Source organism: Eurypyga helias, unplaced genomic scaffold (assembly GCF_000690775.1).
Source record: "Eurypyga helias isolate BGI_N326 unplaced genomic scaffold, ASM69077v1 scaffold15915, whole genome shotgun sequence".
In the NCBI taxonomy this organism is placed as follows: Eukaryota; Metazoa; Chordata; class Aves; order Eurypygiformes; family Eurypygidae; genus Eurypyga; species Eurypyga helias.
Window position 1 is genome coordinate 1 of NW_010250960.1, and position 20,521 is coordinate 20,521.

The 20,521-nt window shown below is 38.3% G+C and overlaps 1 protein-coding gene across 1 annotated transcript in view; it reads left to right on the top strand.

Moving 5' to 3' along the window:
• The first annotated feature begins 1,058 nt into the window (after positions 1-1,058).
• The window catches only part of LOC104504280 (PAB-dependent poly(A)-specific ribonuclease subunit PAN3-like), a 33,283-nt gene continuing 13,820 nt past the window's right edge, over positions 1,059-20,521 (top strand). Inside the window, exons 1-3 of the mRNA XM_010151852.1 lie at positions 1,059-1,117; positions 10,555-10,716; positions 19,873-20,023. Coding sequence (XP_010150154.1) covers positions 10,576-10,716; positions 19,873-20,023 — 292 coding nt within the window. The 5' untranslated portion in view covers positions 1,059-1,117; positions 10,555-10,575. The remainder of the gene's footprint in view (positions 1,118-10,554; positions 10,717-19,872; positions 20,024-20,521) is intronic.

The following is a 20,521-nucleotide window of genomic DNA, read 5'->3' on the forward strand; positions in this document are numbered from 1 at the left end:
TTCTATGATTCTATGATATTAAAAATCACTTCAAAGTTAATCAAAAGAGTAAGAAATGACAGGGGTGTTGGAACTAGGTAATCTTTAAGGACCCTTCCAATCTGAACCATTCTGTGATTCCATGAAAATGGAAAACAGATTAATGTTTGAGCATAAAGCTCAAATAGCTCAAAGCTCAAGTAGTGATGTAGAGGGTTTTCTGACTTGATCCCTTTTTTCCCCCCAAGAAAAAACCCAGCCAATTAAGCCACTTGCTGCTAAACTACTATTGAGAAAGACTTGCCTGTGAAACTGATTGACTTGAATTTTTTCCAATTAATATTTCAGATATAACTGGCATTAATTGAAAGAGGTTTGTGTTTTGCATATTAGTAATTCAGTGTTTGTTATGACTGCTGTTTTGTAATATATGTTTGTATAAAAGGTTGTTAAATAATAAGAGTAATGAGGAAGTTTTCATCTAGTTACTTGAGCTGTCTAAAATCTAGGCATCCAGGCTCCCTCTATAGTCAGCTGAGAGACATGAGCGGCTTAAAGGAACATTCAGCTCACGCTGAGAGAAGTGTTTTGGAAGAGCCCAGAAGTCAGTGACTGATTTAAGTGGATAAAAATGATGGCTCAAGTTATGAGAAAGTAGTGACACTTTTGTGACTGACTTTTACTGCCAGACAGTACATTGGAAGTAGTCATGGATGTAGTTTTTTTAGGATCTTTAGTATTTGAGTACAATATTCAACTTGTATTGTCGTTTCTTCAAAAGCACTGAATGCTTGGGTGCCAGGTATTTAAAAACTGCTGTGATTTTCCCCCACTCCAGTAACTGGGGTTTATTTAGAGATTGAGCAATGTGATTTATCAGGCCAGTGCTTGATGCTTGCTGTAGCACAAGGTAGATAGCCTTCTGGAATTGCGTGCTTCTGTTCATTGATTGTAAGGGGAGCCTCGGTGACTACTTCAAATGTAGAAGTTGACATCATCTACTATGTGGAAAAAAAACCTTTCCATTTTATTGCTAAGAGCCCAGGGCTAAGGCTTTTTTTTTGTTCTGAACTAGCTGGCAAAACCAGCATTTCCTTCGTTTATCACTGACTTGGAGGACAGATATAATACAGTCTTGGTAAGTGAATAAAGAGCAATTTCTTTCCTTTACAAATTAGAATTATGATATTTTAATAGTTAGAACTGTTATTTGCAACTATTTAAAAATAGCATGTTTGTGTTGTGTAAAACCATGAACAGTCTCTGTAAAAGCATGTAACATGTAGCTGTGATAAGCAAGGAAGTTAAGTTTATTAATCTTTATTTAGTCTGCAGATATTGCTGATCATGTTACCCTGGCAGCCCTTTAACAATGGGCAAGCCACATGGATGTAAATATCTGATATCAATAAAATATGAAAGATAAGACTTGATTGTAATTCTGAATATCCTTGCTTTTTAATTAGACAGCTTTTTTGAAACTAGTTAGTGTGACTTGGCTATTCAAGTTGCTTATGAATATGTTGATGTTTAAAGACGTTCTACTTTTTTGTTTAAAAAGTAAACATAGTCCTTGAATTTTTATGAACATTCTCAAGGTTATTTTCTCTGTTTAGAAAGTATTAAACTGCATTTCAATTTTAGATTTCAGGAAAGCTAAGATTACTATTTAAAGACATTTTTATAGGATACTTAAAATGAAATCAAAGGAGCTAAGTATTTCTGTAGATGGAGCCTTGGTGGAGGTTCTGTCAACTGTAAAACCTTCTGGATTTACTGTCCGGTTGTTGTAACTCCACATGCAGTAAGACAAGCAACCTTAAAGTGAATTTCCTATGAGAGATTTTCAGGTAAGTATTAATCTACAATGCACAAATAGGATTTGTGAAGCATGGTACAAAAGCTAGAGTTAGTAATAGACTAACCCTCTTTCTTAAAAATAATGATGTCATACTTTTTCTCCCCCCCTCAATTATATGTTATGCTTGTTAAAAATAGGGTAGCATTCTGAACTTGAACTTTCTGGGTATTTTTCCTAAATTGGCTTTCTCCATTATCTAGAAAAATGGTCTTCTCTAAACCCTGAAATGATCTGTCTGGAAATCTCCTTGCATTCATTTTGGTGGTTCTGGTAAACAGTTCATAAAAATATGTGCCGCATAACTGACCAGAGTCGGTTGCCAAGGGAATGACAGCTTAAGACACTAAAAAAAAAAAAAAAAATCTGTGGTGAAACTTATGTTTAAATTTGTTCTGAGACTGTTGCCACCAATTCAAGCTAAAGAGCTCCCCTACTTGTCACTGGTCAGCCTTATAGGATAGTGAAAAGCATTGCTTTTATGTTTTTACTTCGTTTTTTCATACCTTCAATCCTCATAAAAACTGAACTCCTGAAAATTTCCTAATGTTGCTCTATTTCCATTTCGTTTTTTGAATGGTTCCATCATACCTAGAGGAGGGCTGTTAAGGTGAGAACCACTGTTAGTCCATAGGCTGCAAGGAGCGAACCAGCTGCTGTAGTGAACAACTTTCAATGCCATTGTAATGCTATTTTGTATGTATTTTGAAGAATTGTATTTTTTTTAGGACTCCTGCCATTGGCTTTAGGTGACTAAAAGCCAGGACCAAAAGAGACTAAATTGGATGAGAATGGAAAGTATAGGAGAGTATTTGGACTGAAGTTCACCCAAAACCAGGGTGCTGCTGTTTAGTACTCTCTGTGGAGATCTAGAGTAAGTGAGACTGACAGCAGACTTCTTTAATATGCTTTGATCAGTACCAATAAATGTGCAGATAATTTTGAAACAAAAGGCTGCCTATAAGCAGTCTTTTTAATGAGTACAAGTACTCCCTCTTTTTGGTGAGTACAAGAAGAGTTTTTCCTCTCATGTTAAAACAATAAAGCTAACTTCACATCTTGTGGAAACCAAAGTCTTAAGACCTAAACTATTGCTAGATTAAGTGTCCTGTCCTCCATCTAGTTTTGTTACTGTATTTCTCTCCAGCTTCCCATCTTCAGCTCTGTCTTGACTCCTCTGATACCTGATCTTTATACTCTTCATTGAGAAGCCATGTGTGCCATGTTTGATCTTACTGTATTTACTTTTAATGAAAATGTGCTGAGACAGTTGTTTCATAGCCTCCTGAATACCATCTCAGAAGCATGAATTGTGTTCTGAGAAGTTGAGGGTTCATTACCATATAAGATGCCGTATCGCTGTGGTATGAACTGCAGTTATGGCTGCACAGGCTTTCTAATGTACCTGGGCTAAATTCATATTCCAGACCTGAAATTTTCTAAAAGCATTAATTAATTCTAAAAACATTTCTAAAAGTACTAAAGCATTACAGTTTAAGTGATGCAAAAAAAGGGTGTTGCAGTAATATAGAAAGACAGATTATTTTTCTAGAGAAAACTAATAAATTATTGCAGATACTATTATGTTTACCTCAGTCTAAAATATGTGTTAAGGATATGCTATCACCTAACCTATCTTACATTTTCCTTTGGAATAGTTATTGGAATTGTTCCTTGGTTGTGAGTTCTTTGTCTCAGTAATTACTACATAGTATGATATTTTTAATTTTTAAGTGTGACATGAGAGAATATACTATTCACATTTGTTCTTGTGTTTGGGGTAGTAATCATTGTGTCATGTAAGAAATCAAATTACTAAAGCACTTCCTTTGAGAAATATGTAACATCTTTACATTGATGAGGAGTTGTCTTGTTTTTGTTGCTTCATCCTATAGTGTATTTGAAGGAACAGAGCAGGGTAAGATGGTTGCATCACCCAGGACTTACTGTAGAAATGCATTAAAAAGACAAAACCAAAACAAGCAAAGGTAACTAAGCAGGTCAGATATGTTATGACCTACAGGCATCTAAAACTTTAAATACTGCCCTCACTCCCCATTTTTAAAGCATAATTTTTGAGTTAGCCACCTAGACTTTGGTGCAGCTTACAAGGTAGAGTAGTTACTACAAATGTAACTTTAATGTACAGGATGCTTTTGCTAATATTTACAAGCTTTCTTTTGATTCTTTCTGTGCCAAGGTGTATATAGTCTTTAACAGTGATTTGCAGTGAAATAGTTGAAACTCTTTTGAACTTGTGCACGCATTTGTTGAAGACACTATACAAATATTTAAAGCAGCTAGAAAATATACAATTTTTGAGAAATCATGCTTAGTAAAGACCAGAGTAAAAGTTGCATGAGTCTTTAGTCCTTTCACCTATATTTTTTTGTTCTTAACTGTACATGATTTTTCCACTGTTTTCATAAGTAATATAGAAACTTCTGGCCTCTTAGAAAAGAGACCTTTAAACATTACAAAACCTGTAGTTTTTTCACTATGTGCTCCTTTAGCAATGGAGTTTTTGGAAGTACATCCTTGGGGTGGTGGTACTCTGACAGATGTTCACTACACACAACTATCTGCTTTAATGAGGGTGGGAAAAGCCTGCTTTTCCACCAGCGTATTTGAATTCAGCAGGTGGTTTTAGTTTCTTAGTAGAGAACTTTATCAGTACAACTGCATCCGTGCCAGGTTTTAACTGGAAACTCATACCTCATCCAACCTAGCCAGGCTGCAGAATTGGTGAGAAGATTTGACTTAAAGATTTATGTCAGTTTTCCTTAGCTCCCTATGAACTCTTCAAGATTTTCCTGTCTTCAGCATATATACTTACGAAATACGCTTTTTGGTGAACACCTGAAAAGTTTTCCTTAGCTGTGGTTTCAAGTGTATGATGGTAATATCTGTCTGTCTGCAGATTTCACTCTAAAATTTGATTGAACCAAAAATGGCTTTTCATTGCTCAAATATGTTGCTCTTGAATAGGATCTGTTTTCATGTCAGATTTTGGTTTTCTTTGGGTAGAAGAATCTGTTTTGGTTCTCTCTATGATGCTTTTCCACTGGTGAAAGCTTTGTCCCCAGCTAAACCTAGGGTTTCATGAACAATTTAAAGAACCCTTGGGGTTCTAGATGAAAGGGAGGCTAGTCTGTGAGTGCATGTAGTCTCAAAGTGTAACATAACACTTAAAATTACAAACATAATGAATGTTAGCATACTCTTCCTTTTTTTTTTTCTTTTCCCCAAAAAACCGCCATCAAACAATCCACCACCCAACAACAAACCCCAACCAACCACTTATTTTTAACCTGTTGACCAGGCTGCTATTCCATTTTTTGGGGGGATATCAAAGTTAAAAAAGATGGTTGATACACTGAAAACAGCTACTGTTTGTGTCTCTGCCAGTGAGAAGTTGTAATGAAAGCAGAAGAGGAGAAAGTATCTTGGTTAGCAACAAACCCAAACCATGTGAACAGGTTTGTAGCTCTATTTGCCGCAAAGCTTAAAAAGTAACAAGAAGGAAACTTCTCCTTTTCATATTAGCAGCTGGCAAATCTGTGAGGATACTCCTGATGACTATACCTAGTGCTCAGGTATAACACCTTGTAGATCTCATTACTAAATCCAGTTACACACTTGTAATCACAATTAAGCTGCTTCTTAGCTGATTGTGCCTGTATATGGATTCTGCCAGGACTATTGTGCTTTTCTTCAGTGACATGTTGAGGTTCATACCCATAGCTGGGTGTTTCAAGTACTCTCTTATTCTAGCTAATCGGTTACGGCTGTTGGGTGAAAATAGCAGTGATGGTACCAATGGCTTGTAATTAGCTTCTAGTTTTCAAGACATAATGCAACAAAACTTGGTTCTTTTTTAGTAGACTAGCATGCCAGCTGAGTATTTAACCTCTTTTTCTAATGATGTCTTTGTCATTAACTGCTGTTGAAAAAATTGGAGTCTTACCAAACAAGTCAATGTTGACGCTTAAAATTGCATATATTGCTTAATTTTGTTATACGTAGTACAAGGCCAATATGATATTGTACGCCTGAGCTTTCCTGTCTGACAACATAAAATTTACTTTCATCTGTTTGTACATGCAGATACAGTCAACTCGCTGTACAACAGATGAGCCCTAGCTAATGCTGCTGTGATACCTTTTAGCTATTGTAATTGAAGGTAATGCTGCTTAATTCAGCCTGTGATGGGGAAGGCTTAAGATCACTTGTTTTCTTCAGGAGAAAAGCGTTACTGTAGCTCAGATTATTCACAGTGCTTTGGAACACAATAGCCTGCTCGTGTTTGTGTGCCAAACTTAACTCTGCATTTGTTGGTACAGAAAATGTCCTGTAAATGCAAAATTCAAAGCCCACTGGATGTAAGTACATTTTAAGGAACAGAAATATAATTTGGGACACAAGTAATCCTCAGAAAATCCAATTGCAGATGTTCACTGGAAGAAAACTTTGGAATTGTGTGGTTTGATTTGCCAGCTTATCCAGACTTAAACATTACCTGGAAGTTATTAGATGGGAGGAGTCTTTACAGTTTGAATCTTCGTAAACCTTTTCTTGCTTAGATATATTCTTCCAGGGTGGCCTTAGAACATTATGCGTCCAGCTGTGGAGCCCTCAATATCAGAAGGATATTGACCGGTTGGAGCGAGTCCAGAGGAGGGCCACGAAGATGATCAGAGGGCTGGAGCACCTCTCCTATGACGAAAGGCTGCGAGAACTGGGCTTGTTCAGCCGGGAGAAGAGGAGGCTCCGAGGAGACCTCGTTGCAGCTTTCCAGTATCTGAAGGGGGCCTACAAGGGTACTGGGAGAGGACTTTTTACAAGCGCCTGTAGTGATAGGACAAGGGGTAATGGGTATAAATTGAAATCAGGGAGGTTTAGATTAGATGTCAGGAAGAAATTCTTCACAGAGAGGGTGGTGAGGCACTGGCACAGGTTGCCCAGAGAAGCTGTGGATGCCCCATCCCTGGAAGTGTTCAAGGCCAGGCTGGATGTGGCTTTGAGCAACCTGGTCTAGTGGAAGGTGGCCCTGCCCATGGCAGGGGGGTTGGAACTAGATGATCTTTAAGGTCCCTTCCAACCCAAACCATTCTATGATTCTATGATTATACACCAGTGGTATGTCCAACTCTGAACTGGAAAGAGGAAGAGTGGCATTGCCCACTGTCCATGAAACAGGAGGAACTAGGGGCAAAGATGCTGTTACAGCAAATAGTAGGAAGAAAATAGACTTGCTAAACATGTTCCCAAACTTCTTGTTGAATGAATGGGAAGCAAGTGATTAAGCTGACTTGAGGAATATTTTCCAGCGTTGGCTAATTAAGTTACTCATCTACAGAAGTAGTCTAATGTGAAGATGCTACTCAGGAAGGACCTTCTTGTTTTTAGAGTGGATTTCAAGTGTAATGTTCCTCAGACTTTGGGGGTTTATCTTTCGTAATGTAACACCTTCCCCACTAATCATGCCAACCAATAGCTTCCTATCATTAATTGCTGGCAGCAGCTTGGTTCTACAGGGCAGGGTAGAATTACTAGCTGTGGTTGAAAATGCTTACCCTTCTCACCTTGGGGAGCCAAGCTGTTGCTAGCAATTAAAGGTAGTTAGCTGTTCCCTGCCTCATGTAAACATTTGCAGCCAGTAATTACTACTGCTTCTCACTTCTTTGCCCTGGAGGAACTGAACTCTTCCAACAATACTTTGTAACAGCTTAGTTTTGTTGGGGTTTTTCTTTCTCTTATATTTTGTTATTGTAGTTTAACCGTATTTTCCCATTTAAAAATAACTGTGGTGGTTTTGACCTTTCACAACTCATTTGGAACTTGTAATCATATTGGGAGTTGCAACCTATATTGAGAAATACTTTGTGAAGTATCCTTTAGCAAGTATTTAAATGCTTTAGCTACCTACCCCTGTCCCACCCCCACCCCAAAACAAAAAGTGTAGTAGTTGAACTATCCTTTCATCTGTATGGCTGAACAGGCATTTTTACCTTATAGAAAGACTGTAGCAAAGGCAGAAATGCAATTGCTTTTGTAATTGTCAAAGAAATTGTTCTCATGCCAAGATTGTTTGTCCAGCTTGTCATGCCTCTGTTAGATATATCAGTTCAGAAATGATCAGTGGATGCTGAGTTCTTGCTTGTTTCAGTACACGAATCTGTCCCCGTTGCTTTGTTTGCTGCTCTGTGTAGAGGGCAGGGATGTGCCAGAGTTGATATGCTTATTCAAACTGCTTGGTCTATTTGATCTTTGCTTTCTGTTGAATCTCTCCTCTTGGCAGACACTTTACAGTCTCATATAAACTCGGATTAGATTTCTGAATCGAGTGCAATTTTCCTTATTGAAAACAAGTGTAATTTAAAGTTATTTTGAGGCAAATAGACTGAAATTTATTTCCAAATTTTAGTATTTTGTTAGTATTCTGATGTCTATCTGAACAATGAAATCTTGGCCCAATAATCTCCTGGTGATCTTTTATAGAAAATAATTAAAGTAAAATTTTAATTTACTCTCACACACTTCTTAGTTAATTTTTTTCATAACCATAGACCAAGAACTACTGGTATATGAACTCATATTGTCTGTGTTGCTTTATCGTGTAGAATTGACCATTGTTCCTCTTTCCTGCCATCCCTTCCTCCCTTGAAGTCTGGTCCTTCATGAAGCCTAAAATACAGTTTCATTCTGCTGCCTGGAATCTGAATCCCATTTCAATTGAAACAGCATCTCTCCACATTGGCTCAGTTCCTCTTTTTTTTGGTTCTCCTTTTCAAAATATAGATCACCTTTTATCATGGAGGATTAAAAGAGCCCTTTATGAATATGAATGTGTTTGGACCCTGGGTTGTAGTCCAGTAATCTGAGGCAGACTGTGCACCTGCACTTTGTAGAACATGGAGAGATGTGGGGAAGCTGCCAAGGAAACTGTTAGTCTTCATTCTGCCATTATTTCTAATATCCAGGCTCAGAAAAACACATACTGCATTCAAACCCTGCTCTAAAGTCCAATGTTATTTGTATGTCTGGCTTTTCAGACCTTACAGCTTTGGAGTTTATGGTATTAGTCATCCTTTTGAGTTACCAGGATGGTAGGTTGACCAGTAGTTGAGCGATTCTTCCAGTAAATAGCCAGTATTTAGATTTACTGTGATCAAGTTTGCATTTGAACTATAGGAGGACTTCGTGCCTACCTATTACAGTTTATCAAATTTCTATTTGGTATAGCAAAATTCAGTCTTGTTTATAGTTATTAGAGCTGGTTAACTTGATCTTCATGGAATTTATTGCCTTTGTAGTTCACAGTCAATGTTGTCATCCTCTTTTTTTTTTTTTGTTGTGTGTGTGTTTTTTTTTTTTTTTTTTTTTAGGCAAATGAGCTACTAGTGACTCTTCAGTTTTAATTCTTTCCAAAGCTTTCAACCTAAAAGTTTTCAGGGAAGCACATAAAGGAATCTATTTAGGTTTTGCTTTTTATAGCCATTTTATGGTAGTTTTATACTGTGTTTTACAAATTGTTTGTGTCTGAGTGGGGAATCTTCTCCAGTTAGATTCTTGCCATTTTTCCTGAGAAACAATTTTTAAAATGTATGTCAAGGTGTACATTGCTAAGATTTCTAAGGTACCAGATGAAGTAAATATCTGAATAAAGGTAAGTTAAATTTTGATTAATTAAAAAGTGATCTGTGTCTAGATAATGAAAGTTGCATTTTCACATCAAACCACAGCAAAACAAAACCAGACCAACCCCTGCAATTTGGTCCAGTTGTTGGTATAATTATTATAAATGGTCCTGGTCTAAATATGTGCATACACAATGAACTATTTCTCTTGGTTGTATTTACCATCTAGGTAGGTAAACAGTGGTTTTGAAAGCACAGAGAAATTTGGAGAACTTCTGTACTTTGCCTGTTTAAGTCTTAAACAGATTTTTTTTTTCCAATGTTTCTTTCACTTAATGTTAAAATCGTATGTTATAAATAGTTTCATTTCTAGAGCTCATTACTGGTCTAATAGAAGTGCCACTACTATTGAGGCACAAGTACCTCCTGCATGTTCACTTCTTCAAGTATGTTTTATTTTCTCAAGTTTGACAGTTTCCAATGCATTTATCATGGTAATTCTTGTCTGTCTTCACTTATGACAGTGGCTGAAATTGGTCCTTTGAATATTAACTTGAGTAGAAACGTTTTTCTCATTGAGTTCTGCTGCAATTGGCTGTGCAGTTCTATCTGATTTTTTTAAAAGCAAGTCTTCAGGAGATGAGTCTCGGCAAATTAGAACTTAAAAAGCATACACAAGACAATGTTAATTTCTTGTTTGATAGAAATCTGAAGTGGAGTGTTAGAGTTCAGTATTATGATGTGATTGAAGGTATCTATTTGATAAATTTGGATTTTTTTGTAAATTTTTACAAAATTTCCCAATTCATACTTACATTTCTGTGGCTGACTTGTGATGGAAAGTTTTGCTTACAAATTATTAGAAGTCCCTGAAGTTTATTTTCTTTTTTTTTTAAGATTTGCTTATTATAACCAAGTAGTCAGGATTGAAAGGAAACAGTCTCAGATAAATTTTACTTGCAAATTGTTTCCTATTCCACCAATCCAGAAATCATATCACAGTGTAATGCCTATTTTAGTGTAGCTTTAGATGAGGGTTGTTAGGAGTGGCCTGGTTTTTCTCCTTCTTTTTCGCAGCCCAGGAAGTATCGACTGGGGATGCTGGATGAGAGGATAGTTCCGGTGGGATCAAAAGCAAGAAAATCAAAGAACCCTATTGGCTGTCTGGCTGACAGGTGTAAAACAGGAGTACCCATCAATATGGTTTGGTGGAACAGAGTCACAGAAAACAATTTACAGGTAAAATTATTTTTTACTAGTCACTTTTTCAGTATTTTGGATGCTTTATTTTACATTTTGGAAAATGTTAGAAGCAGTTACTCCAAATATGGATTGAGAGTGCGTCAAATACTTATTTCACAAAGTAGGCATAGTGGCCCTCCAGGAGAGTGACTTAGAGATGTTTTGTTCTCTTCACCCACTGCTGTGCTATGTGCTCTGCTTGACTATGTTACATCTGTGGAGGAGGAGCAAAAGTAATAATTTAATCATCATATTTTGAAAGCAAGTGAACAAAAAATTTTAATTTCATTTTCATATGAGGAAGGTTTTTACTGGTAAAATTAGTGATCTTCATTAAAATGATTGATATTTAATGTGAATAAAAATTCCCTCAGTACAGAATTTAAACCTGTAACCACTATGATCACTATGATTCTTAATTTTTGTGTTGGGTTATTTTATATTCCTCAACTTATGTGTTAAACTTCTTTGTTACTTTATTTCTGAATTTTCTTAAACTCTAGGTACAGCTGGATTTGAGCATATCTCATACAGAAGTAGCAGGTTATCCTTAGTATGATAATGAAGGATATTTATAGTCTGGGAGGAGTCTGCTTCATGTCCCTTAAGATTGGGTTTAGATGGAAATTATTATGGTGGTCAAAACTTGTGTGGTGGTTTTGATTCTTCAGAGATTGTTACTTCGGTCTTTCTGTGAGGGTTATGTTCCTTTTGATTATCTTCTAGGTGAGTGAAATGGGTAAATTTGACAATAGGCATACAGTCAGAATTTGTGGTACCTTCAGAGCTTCTGTTCTCTGAAGTTCTGCCCATATCAGGGCCAGTGTGAGGCTCATAACAGGGCCTTTCTGTACCAGTGCTAGTGTTGCACTACTCCATGTTTGGACCTTGTTGCACTACTGAAAGTGGGAGTCCTGGGCACTGTGAAGCAGGCAAACTGATACTACATTGCACGGGGGCATTTGGGCTTAAATGTCTTGACCCTTTTGTTGCAGGGGAAGCACATAAAGAACAACCAGGTGTTCAGGCCCAGTCAGCTTGGGTACTGCTTGACTAACCTGATCTCCTTCTGTGACAAAACTTAGTGGATGAGGGAGAGGCTGTGTATGTTGTCTACACAGACCTTAGTAAAGCCTTTGACAGTTTTCCACAGCATTCTCCTGGAGAAACTGGATGCTCATGGCTTGGATGTGTACACTCTTTACTGGGTAAATAACTGGCTGGATGGCCAGACCTGAAGAGGTGTGGTGAATGGAGTTAAATCCAGTTGGTGGCTGGTTGCAAGTGGTGTTTCCCAGGGCTCAGTACTGAGGCCAGTTCTCCTTACCGGTGACCTGGATGAGGGGATTAAGTGCATCCTCAGTAAGTTTGCAGACAACACAGAGTTGGGTGGGACTGTTGATCTGCCTGAGGGTAGGAAGGCTCCATGGAGGGATCTGGACAGGCTGGGTTAATAAGCCAAGACCAACTGTGTGAGCTTCGACAAGGCCACGTGCCAGGTCCTGCACTTGGCTCATAACAACCCTCTGCAATGCTACAGGCTTAGGGATGAGTGGCTGGAAAGCTGCCTAGGGGAAAAGGACCTGGGTGGGGGTTAGTTGACAGCTGGCTGAATGTGAGCTGGCAGCATGCCCAGGTGGCCATGCATCCCGGCCTGCATCAGGAGCAGTGTGGCCAGCAGGACTAGGTCAGTGATTGTCCCCCTGTACTGGGCAGTGGTGAGGCCGCACATCGAATCCTGTGTTCAGCTTTGGGTCCCTCACTGCAAGAAAGACACTGAGGTGCTGGAGCATGTCCAGAGAAGGGAACGGAGCTGGGGAAGGGTCTGGAGCACAAGTCCTGTGAGGAGCAGCTGAGGGAGCTGGGGATGTTCAGCCTGGAGAAGAGGAGGCTGAGGGGAGACTGTATCACTTTGTACAGCTACCTGAAAGGAGGCTGCAGAGAAGTGGGTGTTGGTCTTCTCCCACATGACAAGCAATAGGACAAGGGGAAACAGTCTCAAGTTGTGCCAGGGGAGGTTTAGGTTGGATATTAGGTAAATTTCTTCACTGAAAAGGTGGTCAGGCATTGGAATGGGCTGCCCGGGAGTTGTCATCCCTGGAGGTATTTGAGATGGGTAGATGTGGTGCTTAGAGCCATGGTTAAGTGGTGGACTTCACAGTGTTGGAATCACTTAGGTCAGAAAAGACCTTTAACATCAAATCCAACCGTTAACCTGTGGTTTTATAAACAGCAAAGCCACTGGGTTGGTAAAGATGAAGCATAAAGGAGACTGTAGAAGGACCAGGTAAGGTTCAGTAGGGGGCCTTGTAGGCCCCCTCCAATACCTGAAGGGGCCTGCAAGGAAGCTGGAGGGGGCTTTTTCCAAGGGCCTGTAGTGACAGGACAAGGGGTAATGGGTTTAAATTGAAAGCAGGGAGGTTTAGATTAGATATCAGGAAGAAATTCTTCATGGAGAGGGTGGTTCCTTCGCTGGAACGGGTTGCCCAGAGAAGCTGTGGATGCCCCATCCCTGGATGTCTTCAAGACCAGGCTGGATGAGGCTTTAAGCAACCTGGTTTAGTGGAAGGTGTCCCTGCCCATGGCAGGGGGGTTGGAACTAGATGGTCTTTAAGGTCCCTTCCAACCCAAATCATTCTATGATTCTATGAAGGTTGTAAAGGAGTGGTTGGAGCCAGAGCACTACTTCTCTCAAGGGAGAGAAGGCCTATGGATTGCATTTACTATGTGTATCTAATGGGTGTGCAAACCTTAATTAGTAGGCAGTTGCTTTGAGAAGAGATGAACAGAAAATTGGTCTTCAAATTTCATGTGGACACTAAAGAGCAGGAAAAGCTATGTTTTGTTGTACTCATGCCCTCTGGGTGTTGGGTTTTTTTTTCCCCTCTGCTGTCTGTGTCACAGCAAGGTTTGTTATTGATCTACTCCACTTAAAGTAGGGCAGAAAAACTTAATGTTTCTGCAGGTTGAAGGGTTAGTCGTCTGGGACTTGGTGCTTCTGGCCAGAAGCAATTGTCTTTTCAGTACCTGTGCCCTCCAAAGTTGTGTTGAAAGTTGTAGCAATGAGAAGCTCAAGGTCCCCTCAAGGTTACTGGCAACTGCTTGGGATTGGCTGCATGGGATTGGCTGCAGAGCATGTAGCTTTTAAAGGCTGCAATTCCAAGCTCTCATTTGTGCCAGAATTCCAGCTACATAATTAACTTAAACTGTGTACAGCACAAGATTTTGTATTATAGGATGCAGTTTTATAGCTTGAGACATGGGACTTCAGAAAAGCACGTGTATGTGTATCTGGTGGAATTATGAACAGAAGGATGTTCTAGCCATGGGGACTAGAAAAGGGAGAGGGATTGCAGAGAACAGTGGAGTATAGCAGGAGTGAAATGGTACAGGTGTTAAAACAGGCAGCAGAGGACATATATGAGGATATATGAGGTTCTATATAGATGAGAACCAGAATTTTATCTTGATGTTTTCATTCTGATCAGTGTAAATCTTCATATTCTAGTGTATTTTTTAAGTTATAGCTAAAAAGTTTGACAATTGCTAAAAATTGGAGATTTTTAATTATAAAAGCACAAAAAATGGTTGGATAAGTTTGGCGCATGAAACTACTTAAAAATGAGAAGTTTCATGCCGAGATTTCAAATTGACCTTACATTTCTGCTTTAGTATGTATATGAATCCACAGATAGCATTGTGTTTTGAAATACGGGCTGTTAGAGATTTTTGCAGGTGCAAGTACAGGTTATACAAACTAACTTTTGGCTCATGGTGACTGCTAAGCAATAAGTAGAAAGGTTAAATTGTGATGGAGGCACATCTGTTTGAGGGTGTATTTTTTTTGTCATTTATGTTTGAAGATAGGAAAGCAGAATTACATCTCAGAATTGCTGAGGGCAGGTGTTGGAGCGCATATATTTATTTGAATGTATGGTTTAAGACATGGCAGTACACTGTTTCATGGTGCAGTTTTGTCCAAAAAGTGGCTGTTTTAAAAAGTGAGGTAGTTTACATGCACTGTAAACCAGTAGAATGTTCTCATGCATGGATATGAATTTATAATCCAGATCTACTCACTCTAAATTCTGTGGTAACATTTACATGGTGAAAAGTGGAGTCCATGGACGGAATTTTATACTGAGTTGTGCATTAAAAAAGCAAAAAGACCAAATTTGTTCTTCAGCAATATGTCCTATCCTATGTTAGGAAATATCCTGAGCTACTACACCATTCCATAATACTTATTATAATAGTGAATGGCAATTCTGCTTAAAGTAGTAGGACTAGATAAATTTTTCGTCATACAGATCAGTTCTTAAGCATCATGAATAACAGATTTTTCTTTTATTAATGAAAAGAAAAAAAGACTTCAAATATTTTGCATCAAGAACACAGACTTGTATAACTATATAGTTTTTACAGTACTTTGAAGTATATTGTTAAAGAAATGTGGAAATTTTGAGTCTTTACAAGTTTATTTTTAGTGAGATCTACTCGCTAAAATGTAACAAAACTTTGCTAGTAGTTTTATTTGTCAGAGCCTGTGTTCTGGTGGTTTAATTTTTTTTTTAAAGTCTTTAACCAACAAATTTTACCCAGTTTTAATGAAATTGTATCTGACTGTTCTGAAAGAGCAGTGTAGCAATACAGCTAATGATGTTGATGAATTGAAATCTATTAGAGTTTATTGTACGGATGATGTGATGACTTGTCACAGTAATTGCTATATAGGGAAGCATGTTGCACAAATTCAATAGTGGGATGGAAAGAGACTTGCTTTGAAGCCCTTTAAACTGACCTCCAGTGTCTGGGCTGCTCTGACATGCCAGAATGTGTCCTTCCCTGGTGTCATAGTGAACAAGGAATCATCCTCCTGGAAACAGGGATTGCGGTGATGCTGTCTGTGTGAGGATCCTTATATGGCACATCAGTCCGTTATAAAACAACAGCAAAGAAACCTCAGAAAAACAACAAAAAATAACCACACAGTAAAACCAAGCAACACTTCTGAATGTTTTGGAATCCTGAGAGATTCTAAAAAGTATGCCAAAAATAGACTGGTAGAGGAGTGCCCTGCTTATAGCATGGGTATAGTGTAGTGCTGGTTTTCTGTAACCATTACAGGATTATGCAATTTGGGATGTCAGAATAGATCAGCATGAGATTGGAGGTGAAGGAGAACATAAAAAGAGAACAAAAATGCGTTCATCCAGTTTTTAACATGGTAAGTACATTAGCACACTCTTCTGAAAATGGAATCGGCCTACTTTTTGGTTTAGATAGCTGGCTTGGGTAGAATGTGGGACTAGGCCTGATCTAATGGTATAGTGTTACAGTCACTGAAACAGAGGTGGTGACTCTGCCACTGCTGTGCAGCTTTGTGAGATGCTGAACTGGAAATGAGGATGAGAAGGGTGGTTTCTAGTACTCCCGCGGGATCGCTGCATGGCCTTCCAAAGGCTCCATAACTTGAGCATCCCAATGTTACAGTGTACTTTGGTACTCCATGGCGCTCTGAGGATTAAGTTTTGAGTGAATGCAGCAGTGGAGCCTTAGTGATAGAGCCTTAGCCTCTATCACTGGGGAGCATAGAGGAAAAAGCATATGTATTGGAATTGGTAGTTGGGGAAAGAGGAATTTGTATCTTGCTTCTGGACTATGGAAATCTGGTATGTGCAATTCCTCACCATGCAGTAATGCTGCACGCTACTAGGCGGTCCTCCCACGGGTGGTCTTCGGCTGAGATCCTTGGCTTGTTCTTTACTTTCTTCTGCACCTTCCTTTAAGAAGTCTTGCATTGTTTTTCAGTGGTACCCACAAAATATTGGTTTCTTCCCCTCCATGCTATGTTTTTAATGGTATTTCCTTTTATATCTTTAAAAGCATGTAAAAGCTACCAGACAGAAAAGCTCTGTGCTGAATGGTGATACAAATGAGTTGTTTTATAGTTCAGCCCCTGCTTTTCAATTCTCATGTGGTTCCATCCTTACTGATTGCATCATGCCTAAACTCAGCCTTCATTTGGACTGTTTGTTTGTGTTCTATAACATGTTGCATTCCCAGATGTATGGAAGTATAGAAATTCTTTTTGTACGTGCAGCTGGATGGATTCAGTTTTATAGTCTACCTTTAGAAATTAGTTTGCAAAGTTGACTGAAAAGAGGCTCTTCACCCTTTGAGAGAGCACAGACATGAAGAATCTGAAAATAGGGTATTTAAGTGACATTTCTTCATGGAATCATTCTGGTAAGAATGCACGATGCAGGTATTAATTCAGATAACACCTAGGGAAGTTGCTTCCCTTCTTTAGTTTGACAGTATTTTTATGACTGTACTGAAGGAAGGGGAGTGAGATTTAAACTGGCCAGGAAAAAGGAATGGTGAAGCTTCACATAGATGTAATGTTATTTAAATGTGGCCTGGGGCTTAAGCTCCAAATTTGCTGACAAAAATATTAACTAGTTTTGTGCATAGATTAATAAATTTTGTTGTACTATTTTGATTAGTTTATTCTGGGTGGTGGCTGTGGTGTTCAGGTATTTTTCTGAGCTGTATTTAGAGAACGCCTTGAATATGGCAGGGTCTTTATAATTGGAACCAAAATTTTAATCACGTTTTTACTAATTGGGAAAGTCTTGGATTTCAACTTCATGTTTGTAACATCAGATAAGTAAAACAGGCTTCTATAGGGTCTAGCTGTGCAAATCAAAGCTGTTTACTCATATAAAATGCTTTCATCAAAGTTATATAGAAACAACTTAATCTTATCAGTGTTGGATTGTGATCCTGAATTGTGACACCAAAAAATGGAATGAAAACTGAATTTTCATCAGGCTTGACCCACTGCTGTTTGTAATTCTGCACCACAAACCCAAAATGCTCTAGCAGATTCCTGGGTTCGACTCGCATAAACCAAAACACCTAACAGTTGAAAGTGGCGCTCTCGAGCAGCTTAATTTAAAATGATGATGGATATGTAAGTAACTTTCAGAGACCAAAGCTGGTCTGTGAAAACTTCTGCAGAATGCATTTGGAAATAAAAAGCAGCCCTATTCTGTAGGCATTAATTGAATCAGTTGGTGGAAGTGGTAACAGTTTAGTCAGAACGGTATGGATGGGATTTTGGGAACTCTCAGTTGCTCTTCCCTAGGCTGAGGTTATCTTGCAGAAGGTGTCTTTCTCTCCGCTTGCATCATTCAATTTTTTTTTTCCATGTCATGTATCTGACACAGTGTTTAGGTGTGGTAGATCTATGGATGTGTCGTGGCTGGCTTTAGCAGCGGTAGAATGTGGATCTCACGTAATTCCTTTAAAGTGATGTGATTTTAGTAAGATACAACAAATTCTGTCCCTTGCTCTCCGGATTGTTTTGGTTGATGACTTTTCAGCTGTGTCACTGTTTGGAGAAATTCTGCTTGGCTCTTTATCACCTCTGTCATTTTCTCTAGTTTCAGTGCAGACTTGGCTGAATTGTTGCATGCCAAGATTTTATCTAGATGAACACCATTCTCTTAGTTACTCCTGTACCTAAAATTCAGATAAGTCAAGAATATTACCTTTTGAGTTTAAATGTATCAGTTATTTGGTTTCAGTCTGTATAATGCAACTTACCATTTGTTTTCTGCATTAGTGCATACCTTAGCAAGTTTTCCTTAACTAAATGTGATTGAAGAGTTTTAAGATTGTTATGAAGCGTTTTACGTCACCAGTCTATATATTTGGTTATAGCCATTCTTTGAATATTCAGACACAGGCACATATGGAATGAATAACGTGTAATATTATCAGGTGGTTAGCAGTTTAAATTTACTGTGTGATTAAACATGGAATAGTCTATTTGATTTTAAACCTGAGTGTCCTTTTAAATTTTACAGCTGTCAGACGACTGTTTTCCAGTGTTTGAAATACATTACTACTATGATATTTGGCTGAAGTATCAAATAAAGATGTTTAAAACCAAATTAACACACACACAAAAACCTTTTCAAGTAATTTTCTTCACTGTCTAAATTAGTGTTTTATAATAACGCTTCTAATTTGGCATTAACTTCTCTAATATTGCTTTATTCATGTTGGTAAAAAATTTAACTAACAGTTGATATATTTGGTAATTTTAAAACTACCTAAACCCAAAGTGATCCAGTATAATTTGCTATAAAAAACCATCATGGATTATCTTAGCAGTATCCTTTACCTATGGAGAGTTGTTTAACTATATTCTCATTTTACTACTTTTGTTTAGACACTTCTGAGAGGTACTCTGAAGAGTACTTAATAAACAACTTTGACAGTTAATAATCTTCAAGCTTTTCAGTGTGTTCATGTAATAATTGCTTTTATTTCTTGGCTTAATTTCTTTTTTCTTCCACTAATGTCTCTTGTAATTTGGCTGTCCAATAATAAGGTTTTTGCCTTTTGAGGTCTAATTAGAATTTTCTTTTTTTAACCCTCCCTACCCCAAACCAAACAAAAAACCTCACCCCAAACCAAACACCTCTCTCCACCCCCAAACTACAAAACTCTGTGCACAGTGTTTAATAGAAATTAAAAGTTGGTTGTGTGACACTTTATGTACTAGTAAATTATGGATATTTGATGGTCACTCTGCTGCTGTTAGGTTTTGTGATACCAAATTAAACCTCATCATTTAAGGTGCTACGTAAATGGATGAGGTAATTAAACCGGAAGATAACTTTGCAAAAAAGGGGCATATAGACTTATTTGCAAGAGAGACAGGGATGGCTTCTTTAGTAGGAATAGTTTTTAATGCTCGAGTTTGAAACTGCTACTTAGTTTGAGGTTAAATCTCTGAAGTTGTGTAGGAACAGTCTGGGCAGCAGTGGCAAGTCTGTTCTCCAATTCTGTAATGTAATGCTCATGGAAAGCCTTTTGCAGAGTGCTTGTACGAACTTATGCATCAGCTGTTCGTCTGGAAAGCTTGCTAATGCTACTTCAGACCTAAGATAGAATACACATTTAAATGTGTTCATGCAGGCCAGCTTCCATTTTTTGCTGTTAGCAAGCTGTATGTAACTTTAAAATATCCCCTGTACTCAGTAGGGTTGCCTGGAAAGTGTTTTGTACCAAATAGGCACTGTCCATCTCTTCACGTTTAAAATAAACATTTAATTTACATTTGTTTTTGAACAGACACCAAATCCTTCTGCAAGTGAGTTTATTCCTAAAGGAGGATCAGCCTCTAGGCTGAGTAATGTATCCCAGTCAAGTATGTCTGCCTTCTCTCAAGCCTTGTTCTCTCACCCCTCCATGGGAAGTCCTGCTACTGCTGGGCTAGCACCAGGTAAGTTGGGACTAATGGTTTACAGTACAGTTGCTTCTTCTAGCTTCATGTCAGACATAACCGTGTATAGGTAGTGATAGATAAATGTAGCCACCTCCTGCTCTAGCTCTTAAAATTAAGACACTCTAAGCATACAAAAGTGCAGGAAATTGGGATTTAACTTCCAGTAGTATGGAAATCACTCTGCAGGCTGTGAAACCTGTTTTCAGCACTGAAATTAACTCAGCCTAACTTTTACTCTGCCCTTTTGGGGGAAAGGGAGCGCTGAGTTACCACATACTGTGTTCCATGTGGGTCCTTGCCAGAGCAGTACCGAAGGATGATTTAAACTACCTGTAGTCTAGAAGTACAACGCTGTCTACAATGAGTATGATTTGTTTCCAGAGTACCTGTAGTTCCTAGCAGTAATTATTTTCAATGTTAATGAGTATACATGAGGACCTAAAAAATCTTGATGAAAACCAAAAAGTAGATAACCTTATTTTAAAATAATTTTTC